The sequence below is a fragment of the Paroedura picta genome, chromosome 3, assembly GCF_049243985.1.
Source record: "Paroedura picta isolate Pp20150507F chromosome 3, Ppicta_v3.0, whole genome shotgun sequence".
In the NCBI taxonomy this organism is placed as follows: Eukaryota; Metazoa; Chordata; class Lepidosauria; order Squamata; family Gekkonidae; genus Paroedura; species Paroedura picta.
This window is the reverse complement of record NC_135371.1, coordinates 45,999,494-46,012,895: the sequence shown is the minus strand read 5'-3', so window position 1 is coordinate 46,012,895 and position 13,402 is coordinate 45,999,494. Positions and strand designations below refer to the sequence as shown.

Below are 13,402 nucleotides of genomic sequence, written 5' to 3'. Positions count from 1 at the left end.
GGTGGAACGTGTCTGGCTGTCCAAGCTGAAATAGGGACAATCAGGGTGCAGCCAGTAAAGCTGGCTGCACCCTGATTGGCCCTACCCCTGCAGCTCCCACCCTCTCTCCCTGGACTCTAGCCTCTTTGTTCTCAGATGTACCTCAGTGCCTGGAGCCAGCAGCAGGTAAGGGGAGAGGGCCCTGGGCAAAGGGTCGTGGTGGAGGGACTGCTAATGAGGGCCTCTTGGCCTACTAAGCAGGCCCTGCTAATGAGGGCCTCTTGGCCTGCTAGGCTGGGCCTGCTCACAAGGGCCTCCCGGCCTGCTAAGCTGGGCCTGCTCCTGAGGGTCTCCTGGCTTCCTGATTGCCTGCTAAGGAGCTGGCCAGCCCCTGACTACCCCACTTGATCCAGCTGTGAGCTGCGTCCCAAAGCCACCTTAAGCTGCCTGGCTGGGGTTCAAGGGAGGGGGCCCTTTCAAGGCCCATTCTTAGGAATGGGCTTTGAAACTAGTTTAGAAAATCAACGAGTTTTAATTTAATATAAATGCATTCAGATTTATTTATTTATTTACAAAATGTATAAACTTCCTTTCTGCCCTCATCTGGGCCACAAAGGTCACTAACTCATTAAAGACACATATAATTAAAATGATCTTAAAAACCATTAAAAAAAACTAAAAACTAAAATGCACATACAAAAACATAAAACAAATGAAACAGTCAGTTTGAGAACAATTTATTTCTAGAATAGTAATATGCTGTTCATGTTCTTTCTCAGCTGTTAATCTCTTTCCTCAACCTTTTCTTAGTTTTAAAATATGTTGAATATGAAATGATTGCATGACGGAATTTTTTGAAAAGTTTATTTGTAATTTTATATCAGCTGTAGGTATCCAGATGAAACTTGAGTTTTTCCAGAGAAAATTTTGGACTGCCAGTAGACAGGTATGCTTCAATTTTCTATTTAAAAGCTCAGTGGCACTAGCCACCCTTATAGTATGAAAATGATGCTTCCTTCATTTTTCCAGCAATCTACTGAGCTTTCAGTGAGCCTACAGATTCTCTGATACATAATCAGTTTACTCACCATCCATGTGTCACTGCATATCTCAGCAGCAGCAAATTGCCATTGAAAAACTGTTTTTATTGATATAGTATTAATGTATTCCTATGGCTGAACAGAAGACTTCATCACTCACACATATAGACATTATGGACAGCTAGTGTGTTTCTGAGGCAGGCAGCTATCACACTGTTCTTCTGGGCCCTGTAACTAAAGAGGAATGAAATATTACTTGCCACATTTAGCTTATTAATATTTTTAACTAAGATCGCATATCTTTTAAAATTTCAACTTTAATGTCAGTGTTTACACTAAAATAATATATTCTCTTCTAGTGTACATCTCTGGATGGTCGTTGTTCTATAAGCTGTGATGATGAGGTAAATATTTTACTTTTTTAACATTTTATATTTCTGCTACCAGTATTTCTAAGTAAATAACAAGTTGGAGGATACAAAGGACTATTCAGAATAGAAGTACAAAACCTTTATTCTGGAATTACTTTATAGCTATAATATTTATGAAACTAAAGCTCATAGCATTATATTTTTCCTGGACTGTACCATGTCAGGCTACAAGTGGGGTATCATTTATTTGGATGCTTTCAGTAGTTGGGGGGGGGGGGGAATCCTGAATATATAAAATGGCATGTTATTGATAAAATTCAGCCTGGTATTTTCCTTGCCATGTTATTTATTGTACATATATAAGAATTGATGTTTATTTTTTATGGGGCAGCACCCACATGTATAACACTTTCCCCTGAAATTGAAATTCTACTGGCCAAGAAAAGCATTACCACTTGATTGTATCAAATATATAACTTGACCCTTACTTTAGAGTCAAATATAGTTTTAGCCAGGCCAATTCCACATGGCCGGAAAAGGCAGGGAGTTCCCTTTTTCAAAGCGGGGACCTGTGGAGGCCCAGATGTCCCACTTGGCTTTGCAGCATTTTGCCACACCACAGAGCCAAATGGGGCATTTGTATTTGTTCTTTTCACGCAATCCCACCTTCCTCCAAAATACCCCCCTCCCACCATACACACACGGCAGAACTTTTCTGCTGCAGCTGCATCCCCTGTGGGGACACAGAAGCGGCAGACCAGTACACTGCTGAAATATGTCCCCCATGTGGACACAGAAGCAGCAGAGCATACAGCTCCACCACAATGCAATGGCGGCAGCCTGGAGCAGCGCCACTGGTGCAGAATCGCCCTCAGTGATATTTCTATTATTGCCTCCTTTTCCTAAAGCTCTTGTTCTCTAGGGTGAAATCTTTGCAAATGTTTTCACAATCTGATTTGTAAAAGCCTGTGTACTGGGTTTGATTTTATGCTGTTCACAGTACTCTGTTTCATTTCAATGCTATTGCTGATTTGGAGTGCATCTTTGGGTTCTGCTAATAGATTTTTTCCCCTGTGAAGTGAAAAGGCAGCTATTGAAAATCAATTCTGTGATTGTGTTACTGTCATATAGTTCCATCTTGATTTGCCACAGACAGATGTATGTCAGCCTGCTGTGAATTTTATGGATAAGCTTTATCTTGGATCCCTTCCAACATCTTTCATACACTGTTTGCAGTAAGATTACATTTATACCTATTCTAGCTACCTCAGTGAGCTATATGTAGCCTGAAGCAATTAGGCTACAGTTATTGAACTATCACTTTAAAATCAAAACACCACAAAGTTGTCAATTCAGGATCACTTGAGATTATTTCTTTCATTTTTGATTGGTAGCTTCACATTGTTTTCCATGGAGCAACTTATTCCTTAGGAAACCTTTTCCCAACCCAAAGTTGCCTAGCATTTAATATGCATTTAGTGTAAGGCTCCTCTTTTTTGGACTAAAAGATAAAGGCGTTTACTTCAGGATATTAGTGGGACCCAGTAAGCTTCCAAATTACTTAAATTCAGTCACATATGTCATTTTTCTTCCACTTTTCTCTTGTGGTTTGTGAAACCTCCTTTGATCTAATGTTTTCCTCAAAATTGCTTCCATGACATTTTTTTTCCCTTATAGAAGGTCTGATCTATGGTCAGATTTCCCACTCACACCACCATTTCAACCTCCCTTAAAAAAAACAAACTAGTATAAATGCCAATACATTGCTGTAATCAATTAACACTCAAAATAATTGAACAAAATTGAAATGAATGTTTTATTGTTATGCAAGTCAGGTGGTTGGAACCAAGGCATGGAGTAGTGGACAAATCTGGCACTGTCCTTCAATTTTCAAATTTAAAACATCACTCAGGAACACATGGTGCTGTCATTTTTGTGTTTTAAACTTGTGCAACAGTGATAAATTGCTGCAGTGAAATTACATAATACATTAGAGAGTCTTTGTTATGGCACACATCAATTTTAAAAATGCACCAAGGGAGAAAAGGTGAAAGGGGCAGTTTCACTGTTTCACAGTTTCACAGTTTTTCACTGTCAGATTTTGCAGTGAGATTGCTTTAAAAAGAGATTTCTTTTTAAAGTTTTGTCATTTAGTGCCCACTAGTTCATCACACTGCCACCGTGCACCTCTAGCTAAAATACACAAAAACACACATATATTCCTTCTATTCTCTAGGAATTTCCTGTTAAAAGAGGGGGCCATGTCCAGCACACATCCCTCCTTACTGTAACATATTTCATGGTCTGCTCCTTATCATGGGTGCTACAACCTGCACAGGCAACCTTGGCAAAGCTTCCCTTTATCATCACTGTTTGACCTACAGAAGGCAAATGCAGAGAATGTCTTCTATGGGGGCTATCTAACATTGTCTACTTAATATTTTTAAAAAATCACAAGGCCACAATACCTAAGGTGGTAATTGATTGTTACATGTGAATGAAGCATTTATTAATTTATATGACAACTTGGACAAACTTCCTTCATTACTGAAATCAAGAATTTAAATACCAATGTTCATATTTTACAGAACATTAACTGTTACCTCATTGATAATAATGGATTTATACTAGTCTCTGAAGACTATACGCAGGTAAGTGAACATCTTCTTTCCCCTCTTTAACCACAGTGGCATAAAATAGTTTTGAAGTTAAGGTTTCAGGAGGATTTATCTTAGTCATGGAATAAATAGTGTGAGATTCAAAAATAAATTAAAGCAGCCACCTCATCCCAAAGTACATAGCTTTCCTTTCTGGGGGTCTGAAATAATTTCTGCCTCACAGTGGGGTGGGTCTGCTCTTAAGCTCATAAATGTTTTAATTTATGGAACCCCTTTCTGTAGACATGCCTGTCATTCTTCAGGAATTTTTACCTGGGGAGTGGAGGTTTTACATGGTGATTTCCCCCCAAGTTAGGAAGGTTATGTGTTTACATTTTGAAGTAAAACATTATTAGAGAACTTTAATCATAAGAGCTACACAAGTATAGCAGTTAATAGAAAGGAATAAAGTTTGCCTATAGCTTTCTGTGGGATTTCAGTTACCTAATGAATGTTTTAAAAGCATGTCTGAAAGGAGAAAAGCTGCAGTTTGGCATGTGTTGTATTCAAAAAACATGGATAGACAGTTACCCTAACAGACCAGTCACCACTTTTATCACAGACCTGAAATTACACTGGTAAAACTTAAAAAACTATGTAGGTAGGTTTGTATTGAAATCATAACATTATAACAGATATACAGCAGTGACCATGAGTAAACATTCTACCATATATTTCAAAAAAATATTTCAGTAGTAAAGGAAATCCATTTCTACATCAGTATTTTCATCTCTGTAGGCAAACTGAATATATGGTCTTTATGCTTCTGCCTTCTTCAGCTACAGTCTTCATGCAGAGGAAACAAGAGGAGCACACACACACAAATTCTAAACTGTGATTTTGTAACAGTGTATCCCCCAATGACTTTTGCAGTGTGTTTACATAGAACAAAGATTTCCAAGGGCAAACAAAGTTGAACTCCCTTTACAGTCTCAAGTAAATGACATCTGTTGGTAAATGTATGCTGTATCATACTAGAGAGACCGCAACACACTTCTTTTTCTTTAGAAAACTGAGATTGTTGGTGGCAGCTGGTTCCCCTCCCGAAGTGGTGGTGCTCCAAAGATACTGTAACTCCACCCCCCTCAAAGTCGTTGATACACCATGAGCCACTCCTGATCACACTTCCCCTCCCTAATGCTACTTGTTTATTCACTCATTGGATGTTAGTGCAGTGATAAGGAGCAAAAGAAAGGATCCCAGTTTACTTATTATGCCTCTCCATGTCTTATTCCTAACAGTTCTTGGATCATGTTCTCACCTAGTACCCAATGTTATACTGTATAAGACAAACTAATAATCCTGAATCTAATATTCCTCTGTTTGTTTCTCCATCTAGTGATGTTCTAAAAACTCCTTTTTGTGTGTATTAATGAAGCTGAATATACTTACTGAGCAGGTCAAAATGAAATTCTGTAATCTGGAAAATACCAGCTGTATGATCCAGCTTGAGTAAAATGCTTTGAATCCCCACTGACTTCAGATGGAGAATTAAGCACATGCTTAATCCTCCCACTGAAATCTATGGGGATTTAAAAGTGCTTCAGTTGGGCTAGTGCTTCCGTTGTTTCACATTATCTGTAACCATTAGCATTATAATAGAGACAGTAAGGGGTCAAAGGAGGAGTTGGGCCTCACCGTTTACTGGCCAATCAGGATGCCTGTACGGCTTCCGGGTGTCCTCCAGCTTGATTGGCTGTCCACCCAGTGGCTGCCCAATCAGCATGTACATCCCACCCCTGACCATCTCCTCACAGTACTTTCAACTAACAGTTCTTTCAGTTCATTGGAGTCTGTCGACGATGAGTTAGCCACCCCTGGCAGTTAACTCCCGCCCCCTTTCAGGCCTGCTGTGAAGGAACTCTAACAGCCCCTGATTAAGGTGAGGGAGGCGTTTCTAAGAACAATGCAGAGGAGTCTGTAGGCATACTTGTGTTTTCCTTTTGGGGAGGGGAAAGCTTTCCCATTCTGCCTAACACTTAGCTGACAGGGAGGCCACAGAAAAGCCCCTTCTCATTTAAAATACTGCTGTGGGTAGCCTCGCTGCTGGAGGGAAGACGTAACCAAGCCATGCGGATTTCTTTTCCTCAGGTTTATGTAGATTTGAGGCCTACCACACAGGGTTGTTGTGCAGATGAAACTGGATGCTATTGCAGAGGTTCTTTTGACTCCTGTTTCATTTGCACAACAACCCTGTGCAGTAGGCCTCAAGTCCTACTCCACAACAACCTGTGTGGGAGGCCTTAAATGTTTCTTCTGCACAACAACCCTGTCCAACCTCCAAAGCAGCTCGTTCTGTCTGGGGAGCTGATCTTTATAGTCTGGAGATGAGCTGCAATTCCAGCTCTCCAGGCCCCATCTGGAGGTTGGCTACCCCTGAGTTGGAAATATTCCTGGAGGTTTGCAGGAGGGCCTTAAAATGGTACAATGCCTCCGAGTCCAGCCTCCAAAGTAGCCATTTTTTGCTTGCAGAGCTGATCATTATAATCCAATTACCGATACTAGAGATTTTGGTAGAGGCTGGCAGACTGAGGTTGGGGCAGAGTGGTACATGTGTCTCCCTCCTTTGGCCAGCCTTTACCAGCAACTGTTTGTATTTTGGGGCACAGACAGACAGGCAAGCAGGCAGGCAGGCAGGCAGGCAGGCAGGCTAGCATAGTTCCTATGAGTCTAGAAATTGGAGAAAGATCTAAATAAAGAATATTTACAGCCTGAAACTGTAAACAGTTGAACAAGTAAATGGCTGGAGAGACATAGGAATTGAAGTGATTTTTCTCAAGCTTGGCCTGGTAAATAAAATCAGTATTTACCAGGAAGATCATATGAAATCAAAGGCATAAATGGCCCAGAATTCGAAGTGGAGTTAGCTTTACAGGAAAGTAGACAGTGAGACTTTGTGGGGGAAGTAGGTGATCCACTTTTATGAGGCAATGTAGGTGATCCACTTTTATGAGGCCTTCTGACAACAACAGGGACTGCAGTTGCCAGCAGTAGGCCTCAGGCTTCAGAAGGGCAGACATCACTAGCCAAGCAACAGACTATGCTAACCAAGGGGTGTCTGTGGCCATGTGCATTCCTTTTGAAGGGATGCTTGTGAGGGAAGAGAGCTATCCCTTCAGCCTAATTGCCTAGAGATGAGCTATACTTCCAGGGGATTCTCAGATCCCACCTGGAGGCTGGCATCCCTAAACCTCAGTGGGATATAACGCTACAGAGTCACCCCTCCAAAGCAGCCATTTTTGCCTGGGAAGCTGATCTTTATATTCTGGAAATGAGCAGTAATTCCAGGAGATTTCCAGGCTCCACCTCCAGGCCAGGTTGGTTGTCCCTGGTTTGAGCATATTCCTTGAGGTTTGGAAGTGGGGCCTCAAAACTATGTCATGCCTCCACAGCCACTTAAGCCATCACATAGCACCCCCTGACTTATTTCAGGTCAAGAAAACATTACAGAGAGGAGGTAAGGTTGCCAGATTGGTGTAGGTTCATGTTCCAGAATTCCGCACTACCTAGGTGTGCATAAACCTGACTAGGGTCAAGACTGCTGTGCACAGAGAGACTTCCTCTTAGGGTTGCCAGCTTCCTAGTGAGGCACTAAACACACCCCAAACCAGGAGCTAGCACCTGTTGTATTACAGAATTCAATGAGCTTTACTACTAGTTCAAAATATTTTTTTTTATTAAAATGCTGCTACTATTAAAATTTCCAACCTTATTGTGTTACATAAGAATGTTGTGAATTTGTGAATGTTGTGAATTTGGTTACCAGGCAAGATTAGTTCCTGGACTGATTATTTGGAATTGCTTGCTGACTGCCTATCTTGATATTCAGATTAACCCACTGAACTTTTCTGTATTCAAGCAGCCAAAAGCAAACTCTCTCCTTGAGTCTTACACACAGATACTTTGGGGGAAGTTCCAATCTTCTCAACAATGCATAGAATGCCATTCTTGCTCTTTGAGCTGCGACATGCTTCTCTTTTAAGCTTGGTCTGTAATTTGTTCACTAACAAGCCTCCACATGCATATTTGAGGCCAAATCTATCACTTGCACTGGTGTTGGGATTTCATTAACACAAACCCCATGAATTCCATCAACTGGAATTCTCCCTGCATATTTTTTGGAAAAATCTAGCATTGCTTCTTTTAAAAATAGAAAAGATGTTTGCATATAATCATTTTGAATTAGAAGAGTAGTAAAAGTTTGTATATTTTCCACTCCGTGAAATTATACTTGGTTACAATTACAGTCACACAAATAACTGATAATGACTCAAAACATAACGATCCCTTTACATAATTTATATAAATAATCCTATACTAGTAAGGAACAATATTTGGCAACAATTGGAAATACCTGTTCTCTGACCATTATTTTGGCACCTTGCTGTCTGGTTTCAGGTGCCTGGGGAAGTGGGAGCAATAGCAAAGGGTGAGAGAGCCATTCAGCAGATACACAAGGCAGATTAAACCACAAGAGTTTACAGATAAAACAGGACTGTCCTGATCCTCAGTTCTGTATAGAACATTTCTACCAAACATGGCTTTAGGTGGGCTGTATTAACTCTGTATAAGGGTAGGCCCAGTTTGGTGAGCTGTTTTTTTCTCTGTCATTGGTCCTGCTAAGATTTCCTGCTCAATGGTAGGTAGTTCAGCTGCTTTGCACACACACCTACTATGCTAACTAAATCTGTAACCGCTCCCGCGGTATTAAATAAAAGGGTAAGGGCAATGTGGGAGGAGAAAGGGTGGGCTCTGCCCGGGATGAAAACTCCAAGTGTCCATCCAGAGCCAAGCAGCCAATGGGGAGGAGAACCCCATTGGCTGCTTGGCCCAGCCTCGCCTGGCCTGGCCGGGGAGTCACCGCACAGACACAGAAGGATGGCCGTGTGGTGAGTCCTCCGCCCGGGTTCTCCTCCCACTTGGGAAAGGAGCAGGGAGACCGCGGGCTCCCTGCTCCTTTCCCACTCCAAGTCCCTTGCTCAGGAGCCTTCTGCCGGCCCCAGGCCACCTTTGCAGCATACAGGACGTTGCGAGGGTGCCCCTGGGACCGACAGAAGGCCGCGCCGCCCCCCACCACCGCAAAGAGCCTTCTGCCGTGCCTAGGCGCTCCCTCGCAGCATCCTTGATGCTGCTAGGGAGCTACTGGGGCCGCCAGGAGGGTGCAACGCCCCCCGCTTTCTCCTGGCCCTCCCCCCACTCCCCTTACGAATTCGCCCCCCCTTGCAACTCTCCCCCCATGGACCCTTCAAATACCCACCTCCTTTTCCCCCACTTCCCTCCAAGTCCACCTACCTCCTTGGCTGCCTTCCTTCATTCTCCCTTGATTCCTCCCTTGATTCCTCCCTTGATTCCTCAATTTCTCGATTTCTTCCCCCCAACTCCCCCTCCCAATTTGCCCCCCTTGCCACTCCCCCCCTTCACACACACCCCTGTCCCCTCCAAGTCCACCTACCTCCCTGCCTGCCTTCCTTCTTCCTTCTTCCTTCTTCCTTCTTCCTTCTTTCCTTCCTGATTTCCTCTGCTTCTCCATCTACTTCCTGCCTATCTTTCTCCCTCTCACTTGCTCTCTTTCCCCCTTCCTGCCTTCCTTCCTGTCGTCCTTCTATTCATCCCTTCACCCACCCCTTTCCTTCCTTTCTCACTCCCATCCCTCCTTCCCTCTTCAACCTTCCTTTCCTCCATTATTCTTCCCTATGCTCTAGCTCAGGGGTAGTCAACCTGTGGTCCTCCAGATGTCCATGGACTACAATTCTCAAGAGCCCCTGCCAGCATTTGCTGGCAGGGGCTCATGGGAATTGTAGTCCATGAACATCTGGAGAACCACAGGTTGACTACCCCTGCTCTAGCGCCCACTGTATTTCAGCCTCAGCGGGCTTTATTTCTAGTAGATACATAAGTGGAGAGATCCACAAGGACTTGCAAGGGGCATCTCATATCTTCTCCCCCACTATTTCCTCTTTTCATTCCCTGAAACCCCCCATAGTCTCTCCTTTTACTTCTTCCTTTTCTTTTCCCCACCTACCAGCTGATCTACCCATAAGTCATCAACTTTGAAAGTGCATTGAAATCTATTGTGTGCAGACTAGGCCCTGGGCTCAGGTTGGCCCAGCAGTGGGCATGACACATTGTTTTTCTTGGGAAAGGCTGCCAGAGGGAGAAAAGCAGTGCAAGTTGATGACAGCTGATAGGTGAGGAAAAGAAAAGGAAGAAGTAAAAGGAGAGACTCTGGGGGATTTCAGGGAATGAAAAGAGGAAATAGTGGGGGAGAAGATATGAGATGCAGCAACTTTCACTGCTTTTCTCCCTCTGGCAGCCTTTCCCCAGAAAAACACTATGACCGCTTATGCACTGGGAACTTCACTGCCCCAGCTCCCATACAGGAGCACAAATCAGGGGCGGATGAGGTGCACCGAGCCAAATGCTCCCCTGTGTCAGTGCAGAAAGAGGTAGGGGAACCTGCCACGACTAAAACTCCAGCCTGCAGCCCGGCATGAAACCTCCAGTGCGTAAACGGTCTATGTGATGATGCCACTAGATCCAGGTACCAGTTATGTGTGGGCGGAGCTGGGCCAATCCCAGGTATGTAGGACTGGCTGGGGCCAGTCATATGATAGGGAACCTTCAAGGACTGGTGGGGGGAATGTAATTTGCTTTCCCCCACACTGTTTCCTCTTTCTCTTTTCCTGGCATCCTCCCATTTCCTCATCTTTTCCTGCTTTTACCTTTCTCACCCACCAACCAATCAACCTCAATCTTCGCTTATTAGGCTGGAAATATGTGGTGGCATTCAGTCCACTAAGTAATTCAGTTTCAGTCCAGTTCAGTTACTTTTTGCAAGTGATTTTGCCATTTCAAACAGTAAAATCCAGTAGCAAAGTGCATTGGAAGTGCATTATTTAATGTGTGTGAAAGCACTGTGATTGGCCAAGTATAAAAAGTGAGCTTCCTTGCCAGACTGGAGATCTCCTAGTCTGAAACTTTAACCACTACACAACACTGGATTTTGGTGCTGGCTGCTGTAACAAACAGCCAGGCCTGGACTTGCTGAGTCTTCCTTCATAGATCAAAACAAAAACAAATATGAAAAGACCTCTGCCTCCTTCCTTCTGCCTTTTATTAAAAGAAACCAAGGCTTGAAGACTAGCAATATTCATGTGGTTTTATAGCAACCCCCACAATGACAACTGCAAAAGGCATTTATTTCTTAAAAGTACAGGTGCTTCTTTTATTCTTTTGGGAATCTTAACCAGCTAATGTCATTGTGTTTTTTTAGGTTTCAGAGTTTTCTTCATATACTTTGCTTTTGTGTGGAGGTTTTGTGTAGAGGTTCTTTCCACCAACAACAACACCCTGTAGCGTATAGAGTGTCAAGGGTCTCTGAACCTCAGTTTAAGAATTGCTAGGCCAAGAAACAGGGTCAATTTTCCATATCTGTCTGCAATTCAGCAGGAAGAATTCCAGCACATGGAAGAGTTTTACATCCACTGATAATGCTATATCTTTAACCACTCCTGTGGAGTGGAATAAATAAAAGAGTAAGCCCTAAGGGGGAGGAGAAAGGGCGGGCTCTGTCCAGAATAAAAACTCAGAGGGCCCGATCAGGAGCCGCGAAGCGGCTCCTGATTGGGCCCTCTGAGTGTCACTCCAGGGCCAAGCAGCCAATGGAGAGCCGCGCAGAGCGCGGTTCCCCATTGGCTGCTTGGCCCAGCCTTGCCTTACTTGCCCGGGGACTCACTGCACACGAGGAGAAGCAGCCTTTCCTGACGGTGAGTACTCCCGGTGGCTTCCCCTCGCCCTTGCGAAAGGAGCAGGGACGCAGCGTCGCAGACGCCCCATCCCTACTTCTTTCCCGCCTGGGGTCCCTTCGCACTGGCCATTCCCTACTGCCACTTCCCCGAACCCAGACACACATACACACACAGCCTCACCGTCCAAACCCCTCTGGTCACCCCCCCTCGCCCCGCCGTCGCCTCCCAGCCACCACAGACATACAGACACGCACACACAGACACAAAACCCCCTGGCCACCCCCCATCGCCCCACCACCACTTACCCGCCCCCACAGATACACAGACACGCACACACAAACACAAAACCCCCTGGCCGCCCCCCCATCGCCCCGCCGCGACTTCCCCGCCCCCACAGACACACAGACATGCACACACAAACACAAAACCCCCTGGCTGCCCCCCATCGCCCCGCCGCCGCTTACCCACCCCCACAGACACACAAACACGCATACACAAACACAAACCCCCCTGGCCGCCCCCCCATCGCCCCGCTGCCGCTTCCCCGCCTCAACAGACACACAGACATGCACACACAGACACAAAACCCCCTGGCCGCCCCCCCATCGCCCTACCGAGAGGCAGCTATTAGTGGCTAGGGGGGAGGGGAATTTTTCTCCACCAGGTTATTTATTGTTTTAATGGGTAACATTGTTTTATTGTGGGATTTTATTGTGTAACCCACGGCAAGACGGCTTGCCAGGAGCAGCAGGAAATAAATCAAATAATAATAATAATAGTAATAAAAATAATACTCTTAATGGGCCTTCTCAGGATTATATGGAGCTATTATCTATCCTCACTATTCTATGCATTTTTAAGTCAGTAAACAAAGGAGAAATAAGCTATACCCCAGCCTGAAGCTACTCAAGTGGGATATAAAAATATATATGACTGATAAAATAGAGTTTTATTTGCTTAAACAGGTCATTCGGGAATTATTTCTAAGAAAATCTTTTTATGATTTGTATAGGAAATCCATTCAAACGCTGTTTATATGTTTATGGAGCAGCATTTTAATCACATGGGTTTACACTCAGATTAGAGTATTTTCTTTACAAGCTTTAGGATTGAGTGTATTTTTAAAATTATTTTCAACATTAGATGTTATGCAATGAACCTCAGTCTATTGTGTAAACTCTCACATCTGCTCAAGGGATTATTCTGTAATCCCTATAACTTGTTCTGATGGTGACGTTTTTTCCCCATTTTTTATGAAATAGAAGTGCCCTTAAAACTTGGTTATGTAGCTGTCAAAGTGACTCTGATCTTTTCCTTGAATATGCCACTTTAAATTGTAGCCAATGCTGATTTTCATTTATCTACATTTCTTGACCATTTAATGCTTTCTCATGCAGACAGGAAACTTCTTTGGTGAAGTTGAGGGTGCAGTGATGAACAAATTGCTAATAATGGGATCTTTTAAAAGGTAAGAGGTTTATAGCCCACTTCCCCTTCAAAAATTAATTAAAAGCTACCATGGGCATATTAAGCAGAGTTTACTTTGCTCAAGTTTAGCATGTCAGTGATCTTAGTAAATTCAGCTTGATGCAAATATTTCCTGTACT

General features: G+C 43.7%; 1 protein-coding gene across 4 annotated transcripts in view; it reads left to right on the top strand.

The window, feature by feature from the left end:
- Window positions 1-13,402, top strand: part of CACNA2D3 (calcium voltage-gated channel auxiliary subunit alpha2delta 3) — a 774,612-nt gene that overhangs the window by 696,028 nt on the left and 65,182 nt on the right. For all 4 annotated transcript variants that reach the window (XR_013229020.1, XM_077325515.1, XM_077325514.1 and 1 more), the window contains 4 exons: window positions 864-925; window positions 1,379-1,423; window positions 3,979-4,041; window positions 13,193-13,263. Coding sequence is in view for 3 of the 4 variants with exons in the window: in XM_077325515.1 (XP_077181630.1) it covers window positions 864-925; window positions 1,379-1,423; window positions 3,979-4,041; window positions 13,193-13,263 (241 nt within the window). In the remaining variant the exon portion in view is untranslated. The remainder of the gene's footprint in view (window positions 1-863; window positions 926-1,378; window positions 1,424-3,978; window positions 4,042-13,192; window positions 13,264-13,402) is intronic.